This window comes from Pan troglodytes, chromosome 18 (assembly GCF_028858775.2).
Source record: "Pan troglodytes isolate AG18354 chromosome 18, NHGRI_mPanTro3-v2.0_pri, whole genome shotgun sequence".
NCBI lineage: Eukaryota > Metazoa > Chordata > Mammalia > Primates > Hominidae > Pan > Pan troglodytes.
Window position 1 is genome coordinate 86,094,904 of NC_072416.2, and position 22,932 is coordinate 86,117,835.

General features: G+C 52.6%; 1 protein-coding gene and 1 pseudogene across 3 annotated transcripts in view; both read right to left on the bottom strand.

Annotated features, from left to right (window-relative positions):
* CA5A (carbonic anhydrase 5A) overlaps positions 1-20,125 on the bottom strand; it is a 53,643-nt gene extending 33,518 nt beyond the window's left edge. Inside the window, exons 1-2 of one of the 3 annotated variants that reach the window (XM_054668557.2) lie at positions 19,837-20,125; positions 11,857-12,054 (exon numbers count right to left, since the gene is read on the bottom strand). In XM_054668557.2, the coding sequence (XP_054524532.1) occupies positions 11,857-12,054; positions 19,837-19,978 (340 nt within the window). In that variant the 5' untranslated portion in view covers positions 19,979-20,125. The remainder of the gene's footprint in view (positions 1-11,856; positions 12,055-19,836) is intronic. The other 2 variants (XM_009431405.5, XM_523486.9) reach the window with 2 other exon arrangements.
* A 1,169-nt stretch (positions 20,126-21,294) lies between these two features.
* On the bottom strand, positions 21,295-22,774 carry LOC107968748 (small EDRK-rich factor 1-like; annotated as a pseudogene).
* Between the last annotated feature and the right edge of the window lie 158 nt (positions 22,775-22,932).

Sequence of the window (22,932 nt, forward strand, 5' to 3'; positions counted from 1 at the left end):
CACAGAGAAGCGCAGCTATGAGCCAGGAACAGAGCTGAGATGAAACCTCGGCCTCCCATCTTCGGAACGAGAATTAATCCACAGAGGAGCTAAGGAAAACGCCGGGCACCGAGTTGACGGGTGAGGGGTGTGAGCGATGTGGCCAGCATGGCCGCCCCACCACCAGCTCCATCCTGAGCGTTTCACGGACGTGGCCCTCTTCATCCACACAACTGCCCCAGGAGCCACCGAATGAGGCTCGATGAAACCCCGACTCGCGTTGCAGCGCACGTCTGACCACACTCGCCTTTGATCGCTTTTATCACTGGGGATCCAGAGGTCAGGGCTTTGTGTCTGCAGCGGTCCCTGGGAAACAATCTTCAATTCGAAGCGCCACCAAACTCACTCAGAGTCACGAAATTTCTATCACTGACTGCTTTCCTCCAAGGCCCAAACTGGATTTATAAACTTCCAAAGGAAACTTTATATTGAAAAAGCGATGTACTCACAGCATTGTAGAACGATGTTTACAAAGGAAAAACAAGGCCAGGCGTGGTGGAGTGAGCCTGTAGTCCCAGCTACTTGGGAGGCTAAGGTGAGAGGGTGGTTTGAGCTCAGGAGAAGCTTGCAGTGAGCCCAGATGCACTTCAGCTTGGGCAACAGTGCCAGATCCTGTGTCAAAAATAATTTTTTTTTTTTGGTGGCTCACATCTGTAGATGCGGCTACCCAGGAGGCTGAGGTGGGAGGATCAATTGAGCTCGGGAGGTCGAGGCTGCAGTGGGCTGTGATTGCACCACTGCACTGCAGCCTGGGCAACAGAGCAAGATCCTGTCTCCAAAAAAAAAAAAAAAAAAAAAGGAAAAACTATTGTTTATGCCATCACCACCCAGTAAACATAGTTACTGATATTTTTACTTGCAGTGTAACTTTCTGGCCCCTTCCCATAACCACATGTAGTTGGTAAGCTTTTGTTTTCAAAATAAGCCAGTAACATTTAATAAGAAACAACAGTGTATTTGTCTGTTTTCATGCTGCTGATAAAGCCAAACCCGAGACTGGGTAATTTACAAAGAAAAAGAGGTTGAATGGACTCACAGTTCCACGTGGCTGGGGAGGCCTCGCAATCACGGCAGAAGGCGAAAGGCAGGTCTTCCATGGTGGCAGCCGAGAGACAGAATGAGAACCAAGCAAAAGGGGTTACTCGGGAGCCTGCGGCAGGAGAATGGCGTGAACCCGGGAGGTGGAGCTTGCAGTGAGCAGAGATCGCGCCACTGCACTCCAGCCTGGGTGACAGAGCAAGACTCCATCTCAAAAAAAAAAAAAAAAACCATCGGATTGGCTAAGTGCGGTGGCTCATGCCTGTAATCCCAGCACTTTGGGAGGCTGAGGTGGGTGGATAGCTTGAGGTTGGGAGTTCGAGACCAGCCTGGCCCACATGGTGAAACCCCATTTTTACACTACACTACATTTTTAGTGTAGATCCCAAATATTTAGCATAAGTATGGTTTGTGTAATATTTAGGATGCTCGTATTTTAAAACGGTGATGCTGGAATGCTCCTCCCCACCGTCATGAAGCTGGCACTTTCTTACCAGCTGGGACTTGGGTCCAGCGGGGTCTTTTCTGACCATGTTGTGTAATGCTCACAACCCCCCTCAGTGGAGTCACCGCTGGCCTATCACCTGGTTTCATTTTCATCACAGCACTTATCACTATCCAAAACCATCTTCTTTCTTATGTACATATTTGTTTATTTTTCTGTAAACTTGTGTAGAGAAGTACCTATTTATTAATTAATGTTTACTAATTTTCTTATCCCACCAGAAGGCAAGCTCCATGGGAGCAGGGGTTTCACTGTCTTGATTGATCCTTTCTCCCTACAAAAGACGACACAGCACACAGGGGTCGCGGTGCACCTGGGAAGCGTCTGGGAAGCTGGACGATCAGAAATGGGCTTTTGGGCTGGGCATGGTGGCTCACGCCTGTAATCCCAGCACTTTGGGAGGCCGAGGCAGGAGGATCACGAGGTCAGGAGATCAAGGCCAGCCTGGCTAACATGGTGAAACCCCGTCTTTACTAAAAATACAAAAAAAAATTAGCCAGGAGTGGTGGCAGGCGCCTGTAGTCCCAGCTACTCGGGAGGCTGAGGCAGGAGAATGGTGTGAACCCGGGAGGCGGAGGTTGCAGTGAGCCAAGATAGCTCCACTGCACTCCAGCCTGGGTGACAGAGTGAGACTCTGTCTCAAAAAAAAAAAAAAAAAGAAAAGAAAAGAAAAAAGAAATGGGCTTTTGGATCCAAATGATAACAACAGTGGCTCCACCGCCTGACATTTTGTCCAACATGATCCCACCCCTGGTCACAGTTGATTGGACAGGGATGGGCGCTCAAACCATGCTGGACCAATCAGAGCCCCTTCCTCAGTCCCGCTCCTAATTAGTGCAGGGCTGGGCCAATCAGAGTCACTGCTCTGGGAATTTAGAATTGGAAGTGAGCAAGAACAGGAACAGTGGCTCCCCAGTGGCTGAATCTCTAACAGGTAAACTTTGGAAGCTGTTTGGTACGTTTTCATTTTTCAGTCTTGAGGACCAGAAAGCAGAGAAAATATCTGTAGAGAGAGAGGGGACACTGACCTCTACCTAAATTCCCCCAAAATATTCACACCCAGGCCTGAGGGAAGAAACAGGAGCTACATACAGAATGGAGATGGAAACACACATGTGTGCACACATGCACACACAACACATGTGCACACACAAACACACATGTGTGCACACACATGAACACACGTGCACATACATAGAGACACATGCACACACAGTGCACACATGCACACCCACACACGAACACGCACACGAATACGTGCACACACATGGACACAGATGCACACATGTATACACAGTGCACATGTGCACACATGCACACCAACACACACACGAACACACATGCACACACGTAGTCGCTTTAGGAACTAGACTGCCAGTTTATGAACTTGCGATGATAAATCACTTTCCCAGGATATAAGCGTGATGCTCGCATCCTTTCCTCTCAGTCCAGAGGTCGTCCTTGAACCGCACAGCCACAGTCCCAGTCCCGACACTGCCAGGATTCCCCTCCAAGGAATTCACTCTTCCCCTGTCTCTCATCTTGGAGCTGCCGATTGGTGCCCCACTAGAGGAGCCAAGAGGTCCCTAGAGCCTCCTCTTCTGATGCGGACAGCCTGGCAGGCACCCCCCAACTCCGGGCTCTCAGGCCTCATTTGGATTTATTTTGAAGGAAGCTATTGTCTACTAAATGCTTAATTCTCCCAGAATGGTGCCAAGTGCTTCACACAGCCCTGCCCAATGAGCTGGGCCCTCCCGCACCTTTAGGGAATGAGCTGAGCTGTCTGTGGGGGCACTCAAGGTGGGACAGGCACGGTGTGGCAGCGCGTGGATCTGGCTGCTGTTTTCCTTTGTGACTGGCACCTCTCCTCTCCCCCTTCCCTCCTCCCCCCGCTTTGCTCCCCCAGCCTTTCCTCCTTGGCCTTCAAGGCCATACACACTCCCTGGAAAGAGCCTTTGCCGCCACCTGCGTTACTCATCGTCCTTGGCCCATGCTTGCTCCAAGTGCTGGCACCCCCAGCTCCTAGGAAAACTGCTGGCAGTGTCCGCGCCGACGGAAATTTCCTTGGCCTGTCCGTTTGTTTCGCTTTGTTTCTGGCCCTGCCACGGCATGGCCCAGGCCTCGGGAGCCTGTCTGTGTGCAGTTCTCTGCACCTTGTCCACTCCCTTCCCTTTCTCTTATGGGCACTGCCCCTCCTTCCATCCAGGGTTTGCTGTGTTTTCATCTCATTCTTCTCTGTTTCTCTCTGAAAACCTTTCTCTAGCCCTACCTGTCCTTCATCTGAGGTTCTCATTCCCTCCATCCCCAGTGGCTCCCGATTCCCAATCCGGGTGAACAAAGAGGACAGAAAATCTGTGAAGGAGAGGACCAAGAACCTGGAAAAATGGGCTGCAGAGATGGGGAGGGGACCGGGAGCACGTGAAGCTGAGTGGGAGAGAAATAAAAAGGAAACTGGGTTTTGGAGAAAATGACAAATAAAGTGAAACCAGATTGGCCCGCGTGGACGGGAGCCAAAGGAGGGATGACCCAGCTCATTTCCATGGCCCGGGAGACACACCGGATCCTTCTTTCAGTCTGTGGCAGGGAGGGCCTAGATCCTTTAAGCAGATGTGAAGCCAGTGGGGAAGCCAAAAGTGGGGTCGGGACAAGGTCAGAGGCTGACGCTGGGAGACAGAGACAGCAGCAGTGGCCTTGGACCTGAGAGCAACCGAGTCAGGGAGGGGCCGAGGTCAGCTCGGGGTCCATGGCCAGGGTGCACGTCCAGTGAGGAGGGCGCCCCATCCTTACTCTGGGAACAGTGTCCTCGGCTGTCCTGCGGGAGTGCTGCCTCCCACTCTCCAAACACACCTTGCTCCAGGCGGGGTCACCCTTGGGCTGGCCAGACGAGCAGCCAAAGCCGGGCCCCTGAGAATCAGCCCTGGGATGGTGGCTGGAACTGCTGGGAAAGAGGCGACATTGCTCCACTGGAGGCCGAGCCACAGCCTCGGGCGGCCACCTTCGCCCCATCAGGGAACCGCCGTGAGTGTCCCCTGGGGAAAGCAGAGCCTGGGGGAGCACTCAGAGGAAAGCAGAGCCTGGGGGAGCACTCAGAGCCCTGGCAGTCGACGACCCCTGCACCCGGTTGCAGCCTGGACTCTTTAGGATCGGAGCCGGCAAATCTCCCTCTTTGCTTAAGCCAGTTTGAGGTGGGGTTCTGCCAGGTAAACCAAAAAGAAGTCTTAAGAAGGCTTACTGGAATTCCTCACTTGGAGAGCAGCAGTGAGATCCCAGGCTGCAGGGACAAGAGGGAGGAAGGCAGGGGGCAGCGGCGGGTGGGAGATGGCTCACGCTGGCTCTGGAGCTGACTGTGCAAATCTCTTCCCAACTCCACTATCGGTGACTGCACCTTCAAAACTTGAACTCGGCCGTGCAGGAGTATTTGCACCATGGAAAGTGGCGAACACCACACATCACCGCTCTCGTCCCTCCACCCAGCCCCGGAAAGCCAGCTGCTAGGCCTGTACCAGCATTCCCCATCCATGGACTCAGGAGGGCCGGGCTTACCTGGGACCACTTCTGAAAGGTGCACCAGCCCCAGCTTCCCTGAGGACAAGGCTGAGTCACGAAGCATGGACGAGGCTGAGCTGCAGTCTGCACAGGTGGAGTTAAACAGGCCATAGCCAACTCACCCCTCACCCGGGGTCTGCACAGACCTCACGTGCAGCCAAATTACATTTGAGCACGCAGTAAAAGGATGGAAACTGATGATCCTCCTGCTCCCTCCCTTCTATTTCTTTGCTCTCAGTTTAGTCACTGTTTTTTGTTTGTTTGTTTGATTGTTTGTTTGTTTTTGAGACAATGTCTCACTCTGTCGCCCAGGCTGGAGGGCGGTGGTGCAATCTCAGCTCACTGCAACCTCCGCCTCATGGGTTCAAGCAATTCTGCCTCAGCCTCCTGAGTAGCTGGGATTACAGGCACGCCCCACCACGCTCGACTAATTTTTGTATTTTTGGTAGAGACGGGGTTTCACCATGTTGGCCAGGCTGGTCTGGAACTCCTGACCTCAGATGATCCACCTGCCTCTGCCTCCCAAAGCACTGGGATTACAGGCCTGAGCTACTGCGCCTGGCCAATTTAGTCACTTATTTTATTTTATTTTTTTGAAACTAAATCTCACTTTGTTGCCCAGGCTGGAGTGCAGTGGCGTGATCTCGACTCACTTACAACTTCCGCCTCCCAGGTTCAAGCAATTCTTCTGCCTCAGCCTCCCCAGTAGCTGGGATTACAGGTGCTTGCCACCATGCCCAGCTAATTTTTGTATTTTTACTTTTTTTTTTGAGACAAGGTTTCACTCTTGTCACCCTGGCTGGAGTGCAATGGCACGATCTCGGCTGACCGCAACCTCCACCTACCAGGTTCAAGCGATTTTCCTGCCTCAGCCTTCCAAGTAGTTGGGATTACAGGCATGCACCATCACGCCTGGCTACTTTTGTATTTTTTGTAGAGATGGGGTTTCTCCATGTTGGTCAGGCTGGTCTCGAACTCCTGACCTCAGGTGATCCGCCTGCCTTGGCCTCCCAAAGTGCTGGGATTACAGGCGTGAGGCACTGCACCCGGCCAATTTTTGTATTTTTTAGTAGAGATGGGCTTTCACCATATTGGCCAGTCTGGTCTCGAACTCCTGACCTCAAGCAATCCACCTGCCTCAGCCTCCCAAAGTGTTGGGATTACAGGCATGACCACCGCGCCTGGCTACTTTTATTTGTCTGCTTGTATCAGGACTCTTGGAAGCAAGGGATAGGAACTTAAATCAAACTGATTTTAAAAAGAGGCTTATTAGTACAGGGGTTGACTTGGCTTCAGGTACAGCTACATTCAGAGGCCCCGAAATTGGCTTGGGCCTTGATTTCTCCCCCTCTTGGCTTTGCCCTCCCGTGTGGGCACTTTTTCAGGAGGGCCCTCACCTGCTGCGGGGCACAGCTGGCCTTTGCACAGCCATGGAAATAATCTCTTTAAATACGTCCTAGAAAAAAAACCCCTTGGCTCTCATTGGCTGGTCTTGAGTCACGTGCCCATGCCTGTACCAATTGCTGCAGCCAGTGACAGGGCTGTTCTGAGTGGCCACGCCCAGGTCCCCACCCACTCCTGTCTCTGGACCCCGTGCATGGGAGTCGGGGATGGGCTCCCAAGGAAAACAGGAATGTTGGACCCAGGAGGCAGGAGGATGGAAGCCGAGCCAGCAACACAGCAGATGCCCTTACAAAGCCACGGACTGGCGGGATCAGCGGCACCTGGGAGCCTGCTGGCATGAGATTCTTGGATCTGCCTTGCACCTGCCAAGTCAGAATGTCTAGAGGAAGCACAGGTTGTGTTCCTTTGTGTGTGTGTTATTGTTATTATTATTATTTTTTTTTTGAGAGACAGGATCTCGCTGTGTTGCCCAGGCTGGAGTTAAGTGGCACAATCCCAGGTTACTGCAGCCTCAATCTCTTGGGCTTAAGCAAGCCTCCTGCCTCAGCCTCCCGAGTAGCTGGGACCACAGGCTTGCACCACCACGTCCAGCTAATTTTTTTATTTTTATTTTTGTAGAGATGCATTCTCGTTACCCTCCCGCCTTGGCCTATCACAGTGCTGGGGTTACAGGTGTGAGCCGCCGGGCCGACGGGAGTCTGTGCTCTAACACACTCTCCAGGGATGTTGGTGCACACTGGTGTGTGAGAACTGTTTGTCAGCCCCCCATAAAATTAGCATTTTATTCACTGATGTGAATAATATCCTCGCTAGGACCAGGTGCGGTGGGGAAGGGGAGGTTCCAGGGAAAGTTGCGAGGCTGTTCCTGAGGACGGTGTGCCACACAGACAGGCACGCAGGTTAAGATTCTCGACCAAAAGCAGGCTTTGACTTGTGATCCTGGGGGATATTTACCATCTGCAATTGTCTTGTTTTCTAGCCTAAAGCCTGAGCCTGGGTTCCCTTGGGGATACAGAAACATCTAGATTCCAGGGCACACATGCTGCCACGAGCTGAACAAAAACTAACAAGTGTGCCCTTAAAGCACTGCAGAGATGTCCCTGCTCCACCGCCAACAGGGTTGAGGCGTGGGCTTGTTCTTGCCCTGAGGGGTGAGGGACGGGCCTCCCGTGCCGACCTCAAGGCCCACTGGACACAGCCTCTGCTGGGCTTGAGCCAGAGGCCCGTCTGGGCCCCGGGCCGGCTGCCGGTTCTCCTGGGGACCGACTGTGACCTTGGCCTCACTCACCCAGGGAGCTGGTGCTTCCTCTCTGCATGGAGGTCAGCTCCTGGTGGCCTCCTGCTGGATTTTGTGAATGTTGGATGCAGATTCTTTCTCTAAACGGTGCCTGCTCCCCAGATTCCCTTCTTTGCAGAGCACGGAGTGCCATTGGGAGGCCTCTGTGGCCTCTGGCCGAGGAGTTCCCGAGCCTCCTTTTTCGCATCTGTAAAATGGGGACTGGTTTGTATCTCCCACGACTGTTGAAAGGAAGACTGCAGTGGTGCAAGTGAAGCCCTTGGTGAGAAGAAGTGAGTTGGTGAAGGGCTAGAATCTGCAGTCGGAACGGAAGCCGGCTCCTTGTACTAGGTCACTCACCCTTGGCAGTCGCCCCTTCTCTGAGCCTTCATTTGTTCTTACGTAAAATGAGGGTCCTGCAATACTCTCTCTAGTGGCTTCTGTTTTGTGCCATGCTGCTATTCATAGGTGGCAGCGCTTTTTTTTTTTTTGGAGTCTCGCTCTGTCACCCAAGCTGGAGTGCAGTGGCTCGATCTCTGCTCACTGCAAACTCCACCTCCCAAATTCAAGCGATTCTCCTGCCTCAGTCCCCCGAGGAACTGGAACCACAGGTGTGCGCCACCAACCTGGCTAATTTTTGTATTTTTAGTAGAGATGGGGTTTCACCATGTTGGCCAGGCTGATCTTGAACTTCTGACCTCAGGTGATCCACCCACCTCGGCTTCCCAAAGTGCTGGGATTATAAGCATGAGCCAGCTCGCCCAGCCTGGCAGTGCTTTTAAAGGGGGTCTGTCCACATCCCTTCCTCCTTCTGGGAGTAGTATCAGGATTCCCCTGGGGCGCCCTGTTCCCCACTGCATGAGGTCTTGGTGAGGACATTAGCCGGGTGCCTGATGCTCCACCGGCTGAGGGCTGGGTGTCAGCTCAGGGTCAGCCACCAGACCCTTTGCCTTGGGAATTTATTTTGTAAAATAACAAACAAAAGTCCAAAATAACCTTCAAAGTTTATACTTTACGACTTAGAGGAAACAAATCGGTTATTGAAATATCAGTGAGACCCACGGCCACATCTAAAAATTATGCAGGAGGAATATGAATCCCATAGCAACTCATCTGTATCCATGACAACTATTGTTCTCAAAATTACTAATACATTCACACAACTATTAACCCAAACAATTAAAAGTTCAGGAACTATTTTTGGTTGTTCAATATTTTCAAGTGGCTGCATGAAGAATTTTTAAATAATATAACCACATTAAAACTGAAAAGCCAATCTGAGTTGCTTCTTGGGCATTTGAACTTGGAACAGACCAACAAGGGGAGAAAAACCACTGGCAACTAAATAAATGAATGCAAAAATCCCTGCTCCCTGGTCCCCGAAGCTGGCCTGGTCTGTGCCTCCCAAGATCTGGTTGTCCAACTTTCCCTCTTCTTCTCCGAGCTGGTCTTGTCCTTCCAAGAAGTTGCACTTTGCTTACGTTGGCTGGAGTTGGGGTTACTGCTGCTGGTACTCAGCAAGCCCCACACGGGAAGCATCCCTGGGGGTTGCAGTGGAGCCTGATGAAGCAACTGTGAATGGCACTGAGCATATAGGCAGCGTGGCTCCTTCTCGCCTTCGAAAGGAGAGAGAGACACTGGAAGGACCAAGCCGTGGTGTTTGCGATGCACTGTGTAGGGCCTGGCACGGAGAAGAAGCTCTCACGCCCTGCCCCCAACAGCAGCTGCATTAGAGGCAGGAGCAGGCTCAGGCTGGGCCTCTACTCTCCATGGGGTGCCTCTCCCCGGGCTCCAGGAAGGCCTGCACATACGGCTCAGCGCACTCATCCGTGGGCACCGTGCCTGCTCACCGAGGTCCCCTGTGTTGAGAATTTCTAGGCATATGCAGATTTAAGTGGCTGAAATGCAAGCACCATGTCATGACGAAGCTGGGACGCAGCTGGGCAGACCTCCCCGTGACAGCAGGAGCTGGGGAAGCCCCGGTGAGCATGTTTAGTGTAAGGAAGGTGAATGCTGCCTCCGCATGCACAGCGAGAGGGCATGAAGGTGAGCGTGGGGGCACCGTCCCGCTTCTTGGTCCCACTTGGATAACGCAGAAGCGTGGAAGCAGGTCCGGGCGTGCTGGCAGCCATGTGGGAGTTTCTGTGCAGATGTGGTGCTGAGTGCCGGCCTGGGGTGGCCTCGATTCTCTCCCTGCAGCCTTTGCAGTGGCCATCCCTTCTCTCCCCAATCACAGAGGAAGAAAAGGAGGCTCATTTATGCCTTCAACTCTGTTCATCCATCAATTTGCTGAGGGCCTAGGATGCCTGGCGCATAAAATATCAAATAAGACAAAAACCTGCCCCAGCGGAGTTACATCCTCATGGGAGCAACAGTGAGTGAGCAAGATCCCCAGGCATGTGGGACGCACCCGATAGGAGGCAGATGGGATGCCTGCTGGAGAGGATGTGGGGCTGCGGCTGCTTTGGGGCCCCCAGGTTTGATGATTCCCCAGGAAGAGTCACTGGGTCCAGCACAGAGCCACCCTCAGAGCTAAGCTACATTCAGCAAAAGGACGCAGAGCGAGATCAGCCACGCGAAGAGGTGTCTGGGCTGTCTGGAGGGCCCCAGGCAGGAGCTTCTGGAGTCCTCACCAGGGGAGACGGACAGGACGGACTTAATTCTCCCCTAAACCAGCTGAAACAGTAAACCAGTGTGACGTGTTCTGTACCAGAGCAGCTCACTAGCAACTCAGTGCCCAAGGGTTTATTGGGAGCTGTTCACATAGGCACCTGATACCCAGCGCGTGGCCCAATTCCAGGCTCGCAGCAGGAGGGAGAGCAGGCGTTCCGCAGGAAGGCAGCTTACAGTGACACCAGCTGGTGCTGGGAAAACACCAGGTAGGACCTGGCAGCCAGTCCTGATAAAAATGCAAACATAATAGGCATAGAGAGAACCTTCCCAAACCTCAGAGCATCTGCCTGGAACTTCCGAGAATCATGGTGAAGGTTTGATGAGATGATCTGCAGAAGCCCTTGGCCAAGCGCTGGAACCCAGTAAGGGCTTGGTGGCTTTCAGGACCTCTCAAGTCACCTCCCAGCCCACCCCGTCCCTCCACCACCGTCTCCCACCTGCATCTCCCCGGACTGCCTCCTATTTAACCCCTGCTCCCCTCCAGGCGCCTGCTCAGTCTGTCCTCACAGCAGCTGGGGGATCCATTTAAAAGGTCAGCCAGGGCCGGGCGCGGTGGCTCACGCCTGTAACCCCAGCACTTTGGGAGGCCAAGGTGGGCAGATCACCTGAGGTCAGGAGTTCGAGAGCAGTCTGGCCAACGTGGCGACATCCCATTTCTGCTAAAAATACAAAAATTAGCCGGGCATGGTGGCAGACACCTGTAATCCCAGTTACTCAGGCTGAGGCAGGAGAATCACTTGAACCAGGAGATAGACATTGCAGTGAGCTGAGATTGCGCCACGGCACTCCATCCTGAATGACAGAGCAAGACTCTGTCTCAATATAAAATGAAATGAAATGAAATGAAAAATGAAATGAAATGAAATGAAATAAAATGTCGGCCAGGTCACTGCCTGCTCAAGCCTGCAGTGGTCTCATTTCCAGGCTCCCAATGCCCCTGCCCTGCTGTGGTCCCAACTTCCTTGCAGGCCTCTGCCTAGATGATCAAGGCCAGCATGGGCGTCCAGCCACCGCTGCCTTCTGAGTTCCTCTTCCGACGCGCAAAGTGTTCGCATTTCATTGAGCTTGTCTCTTCCTCCCACCCGCTGCAAGGCGAGCCCCACGGGAAGGGGTTTTTCTTTGCTAGGTGCACCTGTGTGCATGCAGGTGCCGGCGGTATTCTCATCTGTAAAGTGAGCACCAGGCTCCTGTCCCCTCGAGAACCTTCACACCATCCCCCGGGTGTGTCCTCCCTCAAGCGAGTCTCTGTCCCTGCCCCAGCAGCACAAGGAAAGCAGCACCTTCCTGCTCTCCTCCCCATTCTCCGCGAAGCTCTTGACCCTGCTGCCAGAACAACGGGAGAGGACAAAGCCCTCGAGCCCCAGCTGGCACTCACCTGATGCCTCGGTGGCATCGTCAAATTCCACCTGGAAGAGGTAGCCAGTGTTCCAGATGTACAGGCAGGATGCCGCGTCATAGGAGACCCTGAGTGGCTTCAGCTGGGGGTCATAGACGCTGTCCCTCCACTGGATGTTAATAGGAGACTGCCGGGTGCCCCCTGGCACGGAGACCGGGACCGTCCAGAGTGGGTGCACTGCAGGGAGACAGACGGAGACCCTGAGTGAGGCATGAGCTTCATCCTGTGTCTTGGAAGGACAGGGCAGAAACCCGGCCGCACGAGACCCCTCAGGTCCTGGCTCACGGGAAACTGACCCACGGGAAACGGGCGCCTGGGGGCCCCTGCGCAGCTGGAAACGTGCCCACAGGGTACTCGCCTGCTCCTCTCCTTTCTGCACCACTCGGGGACTTTCTTTCCCACCCGGAAGCAACTCCCTCTCGGCCCGTGCCGCCTGTGTTGATGGGTTTTGACTTTTGTGTTGCCCTGGTCACAGAGTGGCCACAGGAAGTCTGGAGAGACCTTGGGGAGGGCAGGTGGGTGGAGGAGGGTGCTGTGGGGAAGGCAGGCTGAGTGCAGTGGGGCTCTTGTCTCTCAGAAAGGGCTTGAAACCTCCCTTCCCACTCCCAGGTACCCCACCTTGTGGTCCTGTGGAAACTGGATCTGCTTTGGAAGTCCCACTGTCCAAGCCCTCTGGCAAGGAGGAAATGAGACCCCAGTGTGGAGAAAATTAAGCAGAGTGGCAGCCCCTCTACCTACTTCCTCGAGGCTCATTTCAAACTGCTTTGATTGTCATTTTTAAAGTAAGAGCCATTAATCAAAAACAGTTCAGAGGTCAGGAACAGTGGCTCACACCTCTAAACCCAGCACTTTTGGAAGCAAGGTGGGCAGATCGCCTGAGGTCAGGAGTTTGAGACCAGCCTGACCAACATGGTAAAACCCCATCGTTATTGAAAATGTAAAAATTAGCTGGGTGTGGTGGCGGGCGCCTGTAATCCCAGGTGCCCGGGAGGCTGAGGCAGGAGTATGGCTTGAATGTGGGAGGCGGAGATTGCAGTGAGCAGAGATGGCACCATTGCATTCCTGCCTAGATGACAAGAGCAAATTCGGTCTCAAAAAAAAAAAAAAAAAAAAAAGACGTATAGCTCTGTCAGAAATGCGTCTCCACCTAAGTCGAATGGTTAGCGCATTGCTGTGTTTTGTTCTTTAATGAACTTGAAAAAATTTTTAGCTGTTATTTAATAAGTAAACCATCAGGCCAGGTGCAGTTGCTCACGCCTATAATCCCAGCACTTTGGGAGGCTGAGGTGGGCGGATCACAAAGTCAGGAGATCAAGACCATCCTGGCTAACACCGTGAAACCCGGTCTCTACTAAAAATACAAAAAATTAGCCGGGCACAGTGGTGGGCGCCCGTAGTCCCAGCTACTCAGGAGGCTGAGGCAGGAGAATGGTGTGAGCCCGGGAGGCGGAGCTTGCAGTGAGCCGAGATAGCGCCACTGCACTCCAGCCTGGGCGATAGAGCGAGACTCCATCTCAAAAAAAAAAAAAAAAAAAGTAACCCATCAGAGGTCAGTAGAATGTACAATACATTTTTAAGTCAAAGATTGCAAAATCGCAGAATGTTTGTTCTAAAATCGCATCTTCTACTCGTCAGTGTTAAAAAGCCCTATGTGAGATAATGGTGATGATAGATAGTAGGTTGGTTGTGTGCCTGTTTATTTTAATTTTCTCTCTTGGTTTTTCTCTCCCCTGTCAACGTGCGTGGTAACATCTGCTAGGGGTCTGCTGTCTGTCTCGTAACCAGAATCTCAGCAGGGGCTTAGTCATTTTTCTGGCCCGTGCATTCCCGTGCTCCGACGGCATCTGGCACTATGAATGTTTGTTGAATGAATAATCCCTAGTGTGGATTAACTGCCCCTGCCTCTTACAGATGGGAAAGCAGAGGGCCAGGGGCTGCAGTCCCTTTTCCAAGACATCCAGCAAGCTCGCTGCAGTCTGAACTGAGATCCTGGCCTCTGGGAGTCTCTGCTAGAGCTTCTGGCTGCTCCAGGCTGGTGTCCAGATCTCCAGAGTGTTCCTCTGTTCTTTGTAGACCAGCGGCAAGGACCCCCCCGCCGCCCCGGACCCTTCCCCAGTGGAACCTGAGGCCTGAATCCCGTCAACATCAGACCCAGGCGCCTGGCTTCCCTATTAAAGTGGACATGTTGTGAGGGCAGAGGATGCTGACGAGTAAAGCTGCTGTGGGCAACGGGCCCTCCCTGGCAGGCTGGGTGGGCAGGAGGGAGCAGTGGGGACTGCGGCGTGTGGACAGCACAGGGTGGTTCTGAGAGGGGCTGCTGCTACCCCACTGGGTGGGAGAGGGAGCCCTCTGCTGCCAGATCTTTGGATCTATTTTTTTTTTTTTTTTTTGAGACAGAGTCTCCTTCTGTGGCCCAGGCTGGAGTGCAGTGACGCGATCTCGGCTCACTGCAAGCTCCAACACCCTGGTTCAGGCGATTCTCCTGCCTCAGCCTCCCAAGTAGCTGGGGTTACAGGCATGTGCCACCACGCCTGGGGAATTTTTGTATTTTTAGTAGAGACGTGGTTTCACCGTGTTGGCTAGGATGGTCTCGATCTCCTGACCTTGTGATCTGCCTGCCTCGGCCTCCCAAAGTGCTGGGATTATAGGCGTGAGCCACTGCGCCCAGCCTGGATTTTTAAAGAGAAGATAGAAATACAGATGTTCAGGTAGGGTGTCCCAATGTTCAGGTGTTGTCAAGTAATTTTTTTTTTTTTTTTTTTTTTTTTTTTTTTTTTTTCAGATTGAGTCTCACTCTGTTGCCAGGGCTGGAGTGCACTGGCGTAATCTCAGTTCACTGCAACCTCCGCCTCCCGGGTTCAAGTGATTCTCCTGCCTCAGTCTCCCGAGTAGCTGGGATTACAGGTGCCTACCACCACGCCCGGCTAATTTTTGTATTTTTAGTAGAGACGGGGTTTCACCATGTTGGCCAGGCTGTTCTCGAACTCCTGACTTCAGGTGATCCACCTGCCTCGGCCTCCCAAAGTGCTGGGATTACAGGCATAAACCACTGTGCCTGACCTTGCCAAGTAATTTTTTAAGTTTTACACATTGTGCAGTGGGGAAGACACATCTGTGGGCCAAAACCCTGGCGGCTCTCCCCACTCACTCTCCGAGTTACCTGGCATATTATTTACCACCTTCTCCCAGTCTCAGTTTCTTTATCTGCAGGAAGGAGAATAAGGGAGTAGAATCACAGCAGCTTTGCTGAGAAGATAAGCTCGCTGGCGCTGGCGAAGGCCTGGAGTGCCTTCCGACGCATGATAGACGGGGAGGATGCATTTCCCTGCCCCTGCCTTACAGCCCAGCACAAGCCTGCGGTCACACACAGAACTCGCTAAGTGCCCGAAAGCAGTGACTAAGCCGGCGCTGGGAAACGGTGGGCCCTGCGGCATCCTGCAGATGCGTTCTGTTCTCTCTCACGCGATGGACAACTATGGACGCGGGAGCCGGCGGCCACAACAGGGGCCTCTGTCTGTGTGTCCTTTGTCCCAGCGTCTGCTTTAATTCAGAACGACACCAGCAGCCCGGAACTTCCATTGACTGTTCTCTCCAAAGAGCCTCTCTGAGGCCGGGCGTGGTCGTGCCTGCCTGTAATCCCAGCTACTCAACTACTTGGGAGGCTGAGGCAGGAGAATCACTTGAACTCAGGAGGTGGAGGTTGCAGTGAGCTGAGATTGCGCTATTGCACGCCAGCCTGAGCAACAAGAGGCAGACTCCATCTAAGAAAAAAAAAAAAGCCCCTTTGAAGCCTCACAAATCTCCCTTGCATCCAACGGGAAGCAGGACTGAGTGCACTCTACCCCCCTCCCACGGCCGCTGCCTCCCGTCCTCCCTGCCGGGCAAGGGGCATTTAACATGGCTACACAGACCTGAATGTAGACAGAACCCCAAAGCCACTGATGCCACAGAGGAGGCGCGCATCTAGACCAGAGACGCAGGCTTCCCTGGCTTACAGAGACACAGGTTGTGGGAAGAGCGGGTAATTTTAGGTTCTGTTTACTGAGCTGCACCAACGGGCCCACCAACAATGAAACACCCGCGTTGAACTCAGCGTGTGTCACCCAACAAAAGGATGGGCTCATTGCCACCTGCACGGAGGTGATGCCACCTGGATGCTGAATAGTCTTCCAATCTCCACACAGCCAACCCTGGTGCCCAGCAACGTAGGTTCTGTGCTAATTCCAGTAGGGCTCCGATGGGAGGCAATACAAACGTTATCCTCTTTTTCAATCAGTCAACAAATATTTACAGAGCTGCTCCTATGGGTCAAGCCCTGGCCCAGGTGCAGGGGACATGGAATCAAAGACGCCAAGTCCCCTGCCCCAGGAGGCCAGTATTTGCCCCTAATTCACACGGGCGCAGTCTGGAAGGAGACCCCATCTCCCCAATGCATTCTCAGTCTCCAGGTTTGATGGTGGTTCAGCAAATCTCAAATTCCTTCCCCTTTGACCTCCATGGGAGAAGCTATCCCCTCCCCCATTGTCACCAGGCTTGGCCACCTGGTGACCTGCTTTGACCACTGGGACATTAGCAGACATGACGTGAGCAGTAGCTTGGAATACATGGGCACCGCTGGCCTCGCCCTGTGAGTGCCCGCCCTCCGCCGTGAGAAGAACAGGCCTCAGGTGGCTGCGGAGGGAGGATGAGAGATGCAGTGAGCAGGCCTGGACCCACCCAGAGTGGGGAGCCCAGCCCAGCCACGATCAGCCCAGGGGGAGCCAAACGCAAGAAGTCTCACACACACCTTAGCAGGAAATACCCAGTAAAATGTCCAAAAATGTGCAGCAGTGTGCTGGTTGAGGTTTAATAAGCCATTCTCCCAGGAATTTAGAATCTTTGATTTCTAGGGTTTACCAGTGACTGTGGTGTAAATACTTTCACCATGGCCAATTTTAAGTTACCAACGTAATGTTGCTGATCACACACTTAGGAACAGATGGGCATTGCCAGTGCACACGCTGAAACATGACTAGAAAACATTAAATGATCCCTAAAATTATTTTTTCTTAGACAGAGTCTTGCTGTGTAGCCCAGGCTGGAGTGCAGTGGCCTGATCAGGGCTCACTGCAGCCTGAAATTCCTGGGGTCAGTGATCCTCCTGCCTCAGCCTCCCAAGTAGCTGGGATGATAGGTGTGTGCCACGATGTCCTGTTAATTTTTTAATTTTTTTTTTTTTTAGAGATGGGTTCTTGCTATGTTGCCCAGGCTGATCTTGAACTCCTGTGCTTGAGCTGTCCTCCCACATCAGCCTCCCAAAATAGTGCTGGGATTACAGGTGTGAGCCCCCATGCCTGGTTCTAAAATTATCACTGAGCGTTTTGTAACTCTTTGACTTTTCTCTCAAGGCCAAACCACCAGTGATTTTTCAATAATTTTTAGTAACAATATTCTTTTTCCAAGTGAAATAATCTTCAGAATGCCCATAAATAAAACACCGACATAGAAGGATGAATTCCTTACGATGTTCCAATCTTCTCTGCTTGGCAGAATATTCTGCTCTTTGTGGAACTCTGAAATGATTTGGCAGAGCCCTCTGTTCACTGGGAACAGATTGAGGACCATGGTGTAAATGGATTTAGGTGCCGATACAGAATATGACTCTCTCTAGTACACGATGTAAGAGGACATGTTGCCACAGTAAGAAATGGGATGCTACCTGCTGCCCACTGACAGGGAAATGCTTAAATAGACACAGGGCACCCACCGCTGCCTGTGTTAGCAACAGCAGCAGCTGGCGTCTAGCAAGGGCTTCCTGGAGCCATGTGCTGTCCCCAGCCTTTGCAGTCCCCACCTCGGACCCTTCTCCCAACGACACTGTGCGGTAAGCACCATTATCAACCCCCTGTTACAGATGACAAAACCAAGGCTGGGGGAAGTTAAGAAAGTCACAGAGGGGACAGCCGGGCGCGGTGGCTCACGCCTGCAATCCCAGCACTTTGGGAGGCTGAGGCGGGCGGATCACCTGAGGCTGGGAGTTCATGACCACACTGAGCAACATGGAGAAACCCTGTATCTACTAAAAATACAAAATTAGCCGGATGTGGTGGCGCATGCCTGTAATTCCAGCTACTCGGGAGGCTGAGGCAGGAGAATTGCTTGAACCTGGGAGGTGGAGGTTGCAGTGAGCTGGAGATGGCACCACTGCGCTCCAGCCTGGGCAATAAGACAGAAATTAGTCTCAAAAAATAAAGGAAAGTCACAGAGGGGCAACAGCCATAGAGCAGTGGGGCAAGATTCCAATCTAGGCAGGCTAGCGCTCTTGACGGTCGTACTAAGAATAAAAAAGGGAGGTGGGTGCGGTGGCTCACGCCTGTAATCCCAGCACTTTAGGAGGCCGAGGCAGGTAGACCACTTGAGGTCGGCAGTTTGAGACCAGCCTGGCCAACATGGCAAAATCCCATCTCTACTAAAAATACAGAAATTAGTTGGGCGTGGTGGCACACGCCTGTAGTCCCAGCTACTTGGGAGGCTGAGTCAAGAGGATCGCTTGAACCCAGGAGGCAGAGGCTGCAGTGAGCCGAGATCGCACCACTGCACTCCAGTCCACAGGTGTGGACCCCAACAGAAGGAATGAGTGTAGCTCACTGAGAGTCTGGGGTGGGCCAGGCTTTCTACACGCATCGTGTCATCCTTCCATGGCCCTGGAGAGAAAGTCTGGCCACCCCCATCTCGAGATAAGGACACAGAGGCTTGGGGGTGAAGACCTGCCGAGGCTCTACCTCAGCAAGCGTCAGTCGCACTGCATGCCTGGGGTCTGGCTCCTAAGCCCATGCTCTTTCAATGGCCCAAACATGGAACGCGTGGAAGATTTGAGTTAGAAGAGAACTTGGCAGCTGCCAAAGCAGACTCTCATTCTACGGAGGAAGCACCTGAGACCCAGAAAGAGGAAGCGCCTCGTCCAAGGTCACAAGGCACTGACCATGAAGCCAGGAGGGGCTGGCACGGGGCAGTTTCTTGGCAGAGCTGGCTGAGTGGTTTATTTGTTACAGGTTTGCTTGAAAGCGTTCTCTGCCGAAGAGTTTAGGAGCGATCGTGACTGGTTAGTGCAGCCCATTCCACCGGGTCTGGATGGTGAGTCGTGCCAGTGTGTCTTGTGCGAACACGGACTACCTGCCTGCTCCCAGCATCTTGCCCTCCCCAGGACCCCTGAAACGGAGGCTAAATGATTCACCCCAGGTCACCAAATACAAGAGAAACGGAGTGTGGCCAGGCACGGTGGCTCACGCCTGTAATCCTGGCACTTTGGGAGGCCGAGGTGGGTGGATCACCTGAGGTCAGGAGTTCGAGACCAGCCTGGCCAACATGGTGAAACCCCATCTCTACCAAAATACAAAAAATTAGCCGGGTGCGGTGGCGGGTGCCTGTAGTCCCAGTTACTTTGGAGGCTGAGGCAGGAGAATCACTTGAACCTGGAGGGCAGAGGTTGCAGTGAGCCGAGATCATGCCATTGCACTCTAGCCTGGGCAAAAGAGCAAAACTTCATCAAAAAAAGAAAAAAGAGGGCCGGGCGCCGTGGCTGACGCCTGTAATCCCAGCACTTTGGGAAGCTGAGACAGGCGGATCGCGAGGTCAGGAGTTCGAGACCAACCTGGCTAACACGGTGAAACCCTGTCTCTACTAAAAATATGAAAAATTAGCCAGGAGTGGTGGCATGCGCCTATAGTCCCAGCTACTCAGGAAGCTGAGGCAGGAGAATCACTTGAACCCGGGAGGTGGAGGTTGTGGTGAGCCGAGATCACGTCACTGTACTCCAGCCTGGGCCACAGAGCGAGACTCCATCTTAAAAAAAAAAAAAAAAAACTGAGTGGAAATCTGAACCCATCTGGCTCAGGACGGTCTCTCCTCTCTCCTCTCAAAAGACCCCATCAGCTAAGACAAGGATCCAGTCACACTTAGGAAATTTCAGGCTCTACTTACAAGTGTTATTGCTGGTTTGCCATGCACAGGAACGCTGAGAACACCATTGCCCTGGCCTCATCGAACGACTCCAGAGAGGGGCCCACATCTGCTCACCCAAGAAGGAGAAAGCTGAGGTCTTCCAAGTGTTCCTCCCCAACATCTTGGGTCTGTTCCCACTGACTCCAATCTGAAGAGGGTGATGTTCCCTGCTGTCTGTTCTCACTTTGATCAGGACCACTGTGGACTGGCGTGTACCCACCTCTTTTTGTAGAAACTCATCCCAACCCCTGAGCCTAATGGTTAAAGTTCAACCCATGCCTTTCCCAACTGGGTGGGTCAACAGGGACTAGTGGCCTCTGCTGGGGACAGGCCACTCAGGTCACTGGGCTTTGATCTGGCAAACAGGAGCACAAGTCTGCCACGGAGCTAGAAAAACTTTACGGTGGGGCTGTGTGAGCACCAGGGGATTACGCGGGGGGCAGGGGCGAGTGGATGAGAGCAGAGTCCCTGTTTCTTTCATGGGGTTGACCCTGTGGTTTGGGGCTCCGGGACACTCAATACCAGGCAAAAAGCCATAGTGTGCATGTGAGGAGGGACTGGCAGGCAGGCTCAGAAGTACAGGAATGGGACTGGCCAAAGCGCTGCTGGGTAGACAGGCCAGGGGAGCAGGGAGCTTCTGTCCACCCAACAGGGCTCCTGAAGTCATAGAGTCCTTGCTTGCCTCAAAATAGGTGCGATTTGATTCATTCATCCGACCCGGAAGCAAGATGCCCTGTGGCTTCGGACACTTCCAGGTCATGCCTGCTGTCTTGGCATAAACATTAACGGGGCCACCTTTCTTTCTTTCTTTCTTTTCTTTTCTTTTTTTTTTTTAGACAGAGTTTCACTTCTGTTGCCCGGGCTAGAGTGCAATGGCGTGATCTCGGCTCACTGCAACCTCCGCCTCCCAGGTTCAAGCAATTCTCCTGCCTCAGCCTCCTGAGTAGCTGGGATTACAGGCGCCCACCACCATGCCCAGCTAATTTTTTGTATTTTGAGTAGAGATGGGGTTTCACCATGTTGGCCAGGCTGGTGTTGAACTCCTGACCTCAGGTGATCTGCCTGCCTTGGCCTCCCAAAGTGCTGGGATTACAAGTGTGAGCCACCATGCCCAGCCTCTTTTCTTCTTTTCTTTTCTTTCTTTCTTTTTTTGAGATGGAATCTCGCTCTGTTGCCCAGGCTGGAGTGCAGTGGCATGATCTCGGCTCACTGCAACCTCTGCCTCCCGGGTTCCGGTTCAAGCACTTCTCCTGCCTCAGTCTCCCGAGTAGCTGGGATTGCAGGCACCCACCACCATGCCCAGCTAATTATTGTATTTTTAGTAGAGACGGGGTTTCACCATGTTGGCCAGGCTGGTCTTGAACTCCTGACCTCGTGACCCACCCGCCTCGGTCTCCCAAAGGGCTGGGATTACAGGCATGAGCCACTGCACCCGGCCTTCATTTCTTAAATTAGAAGTTAGGAGATCAAGAAACTGCTCCTCTCTGCCTGTTTACAAACATTCTTCATGTTTGAACCCAAAATGTTTAAGTCAAACCTTCTTTAATTGATTTTTTCTAAAATGGACCACGTGTACCCAGATAACCCTTCCACGTGCAGAAGATTGAAATTTCTATTCTTATTTTTTTCTCACCTGTTAAGATTTTCTATTTTTCACATGTTCTGTAGAGCACACACTACGTTAGTACCTAACACACAGATGTAAATTTACACGTAAGCATGTTCATGTGTGAGTGAGTGAGAGAGGCCTGGAGCCCACCATTCTCTGAGAACCCTCAAATTTCTCTGCATCACTTTTTGAAATAGGGCTTTATTCTCATGTGATAGAAATTTAAAGTCATTTCTTTTTTTTTTTTTGTGAGACAGAATTTCACTCTTGTTGCCCAGGATGGAGTGCAGTGGTGCAATCTCGGCTCACCGCAACATCCTTCTCCCGGGTTCAAGCAATTCTCCTGCCTCAGCCTCCCGAGTAGCTGGGATTACTGGCATGTGCCACCACGCCTGGCTAATTTTGTATTTTTTTTTTAGTAGAGATGGGGTTTCTCCATGTTGGTCAGGCTGGTCTCGAACTCCCTCAGGTGATCCACCCGTCTCGGCCTCCCAAAGTGCTGGGATTATAGGCATGATACACCGCGCCCGGCCTAGTGTTTTATTCTTTGAAGAATGCTTCTAAAACATCGCACCAAGTCAATCTGAAAGGTAAAGTTTAAAATCTTTTTAAAGGATAAGTTATATGTCATGACTGTTCACTCTACAAAATCTTAATCTTAGGGCTTACGAGGCACCCAGTCGGCAGTAGCATCCAGGTTTTCCAAATAGCCAGTTATCATTTTTCTCGTCTGCATAGATTTCTCACTAACTGCCTCCTGTTTTGTTGCATGATCTCAGAGTCCCCCTGCTTTCTCTGAGAGGTGGTCAAGCTATCCTCTTTTCTTCTTCCCTTGCCAATTTCCTGGGTTTTCTTCATGTTTTCTGGCGGGCAAGTTCTCGTTGATTTCCACGGACCATGCCGACTACCGACAGGGCCAGGAAGAAAGCAAGTCGGAAAAGCGACGGTTCCCTGGCACGCTGGGCTACCGTCACTGCTGCTGGATTTTTTATGGGTCCATTTCCCGCAGGCGTTTTTTACTGATTGCGTGGGTTTGTACACCTGTTTCCCCCACCTGCTTCACAGCGGCAACTTCTCATTAATAAGGACTCAAACGCCCAGTAGCCCCTGTTGAGATGCTAATCCGCTGTCTGGCTTGGGTGGCCTGGATTAATTGCACCGTACGCAGCCTCTCCTGAGGAGTTCGCATCAACGGCTGCTCCCATTCTCAGACAGGAGGACAGAGCTGCCAGCCGGACAGAACGTCAGTGCTGACGTCAGCGTTCACGTGTGCAGGAGGAGAGCCCTGAGGGACCCCGCTGGGGACTGGTGCTGTTTCTGCCTGCGCACACCCAGCTCTTCTCCCTGGCAGCTGCTGGGTTTGCTCCGGGAGACCAGCCCTCCCCACCCGCCCTCCACAAGGCTGGGCCAGGCTGACCCCTCCCCCAGACATGTCTCAGGACTGGCCACTCGGAGTGGGGGTCATT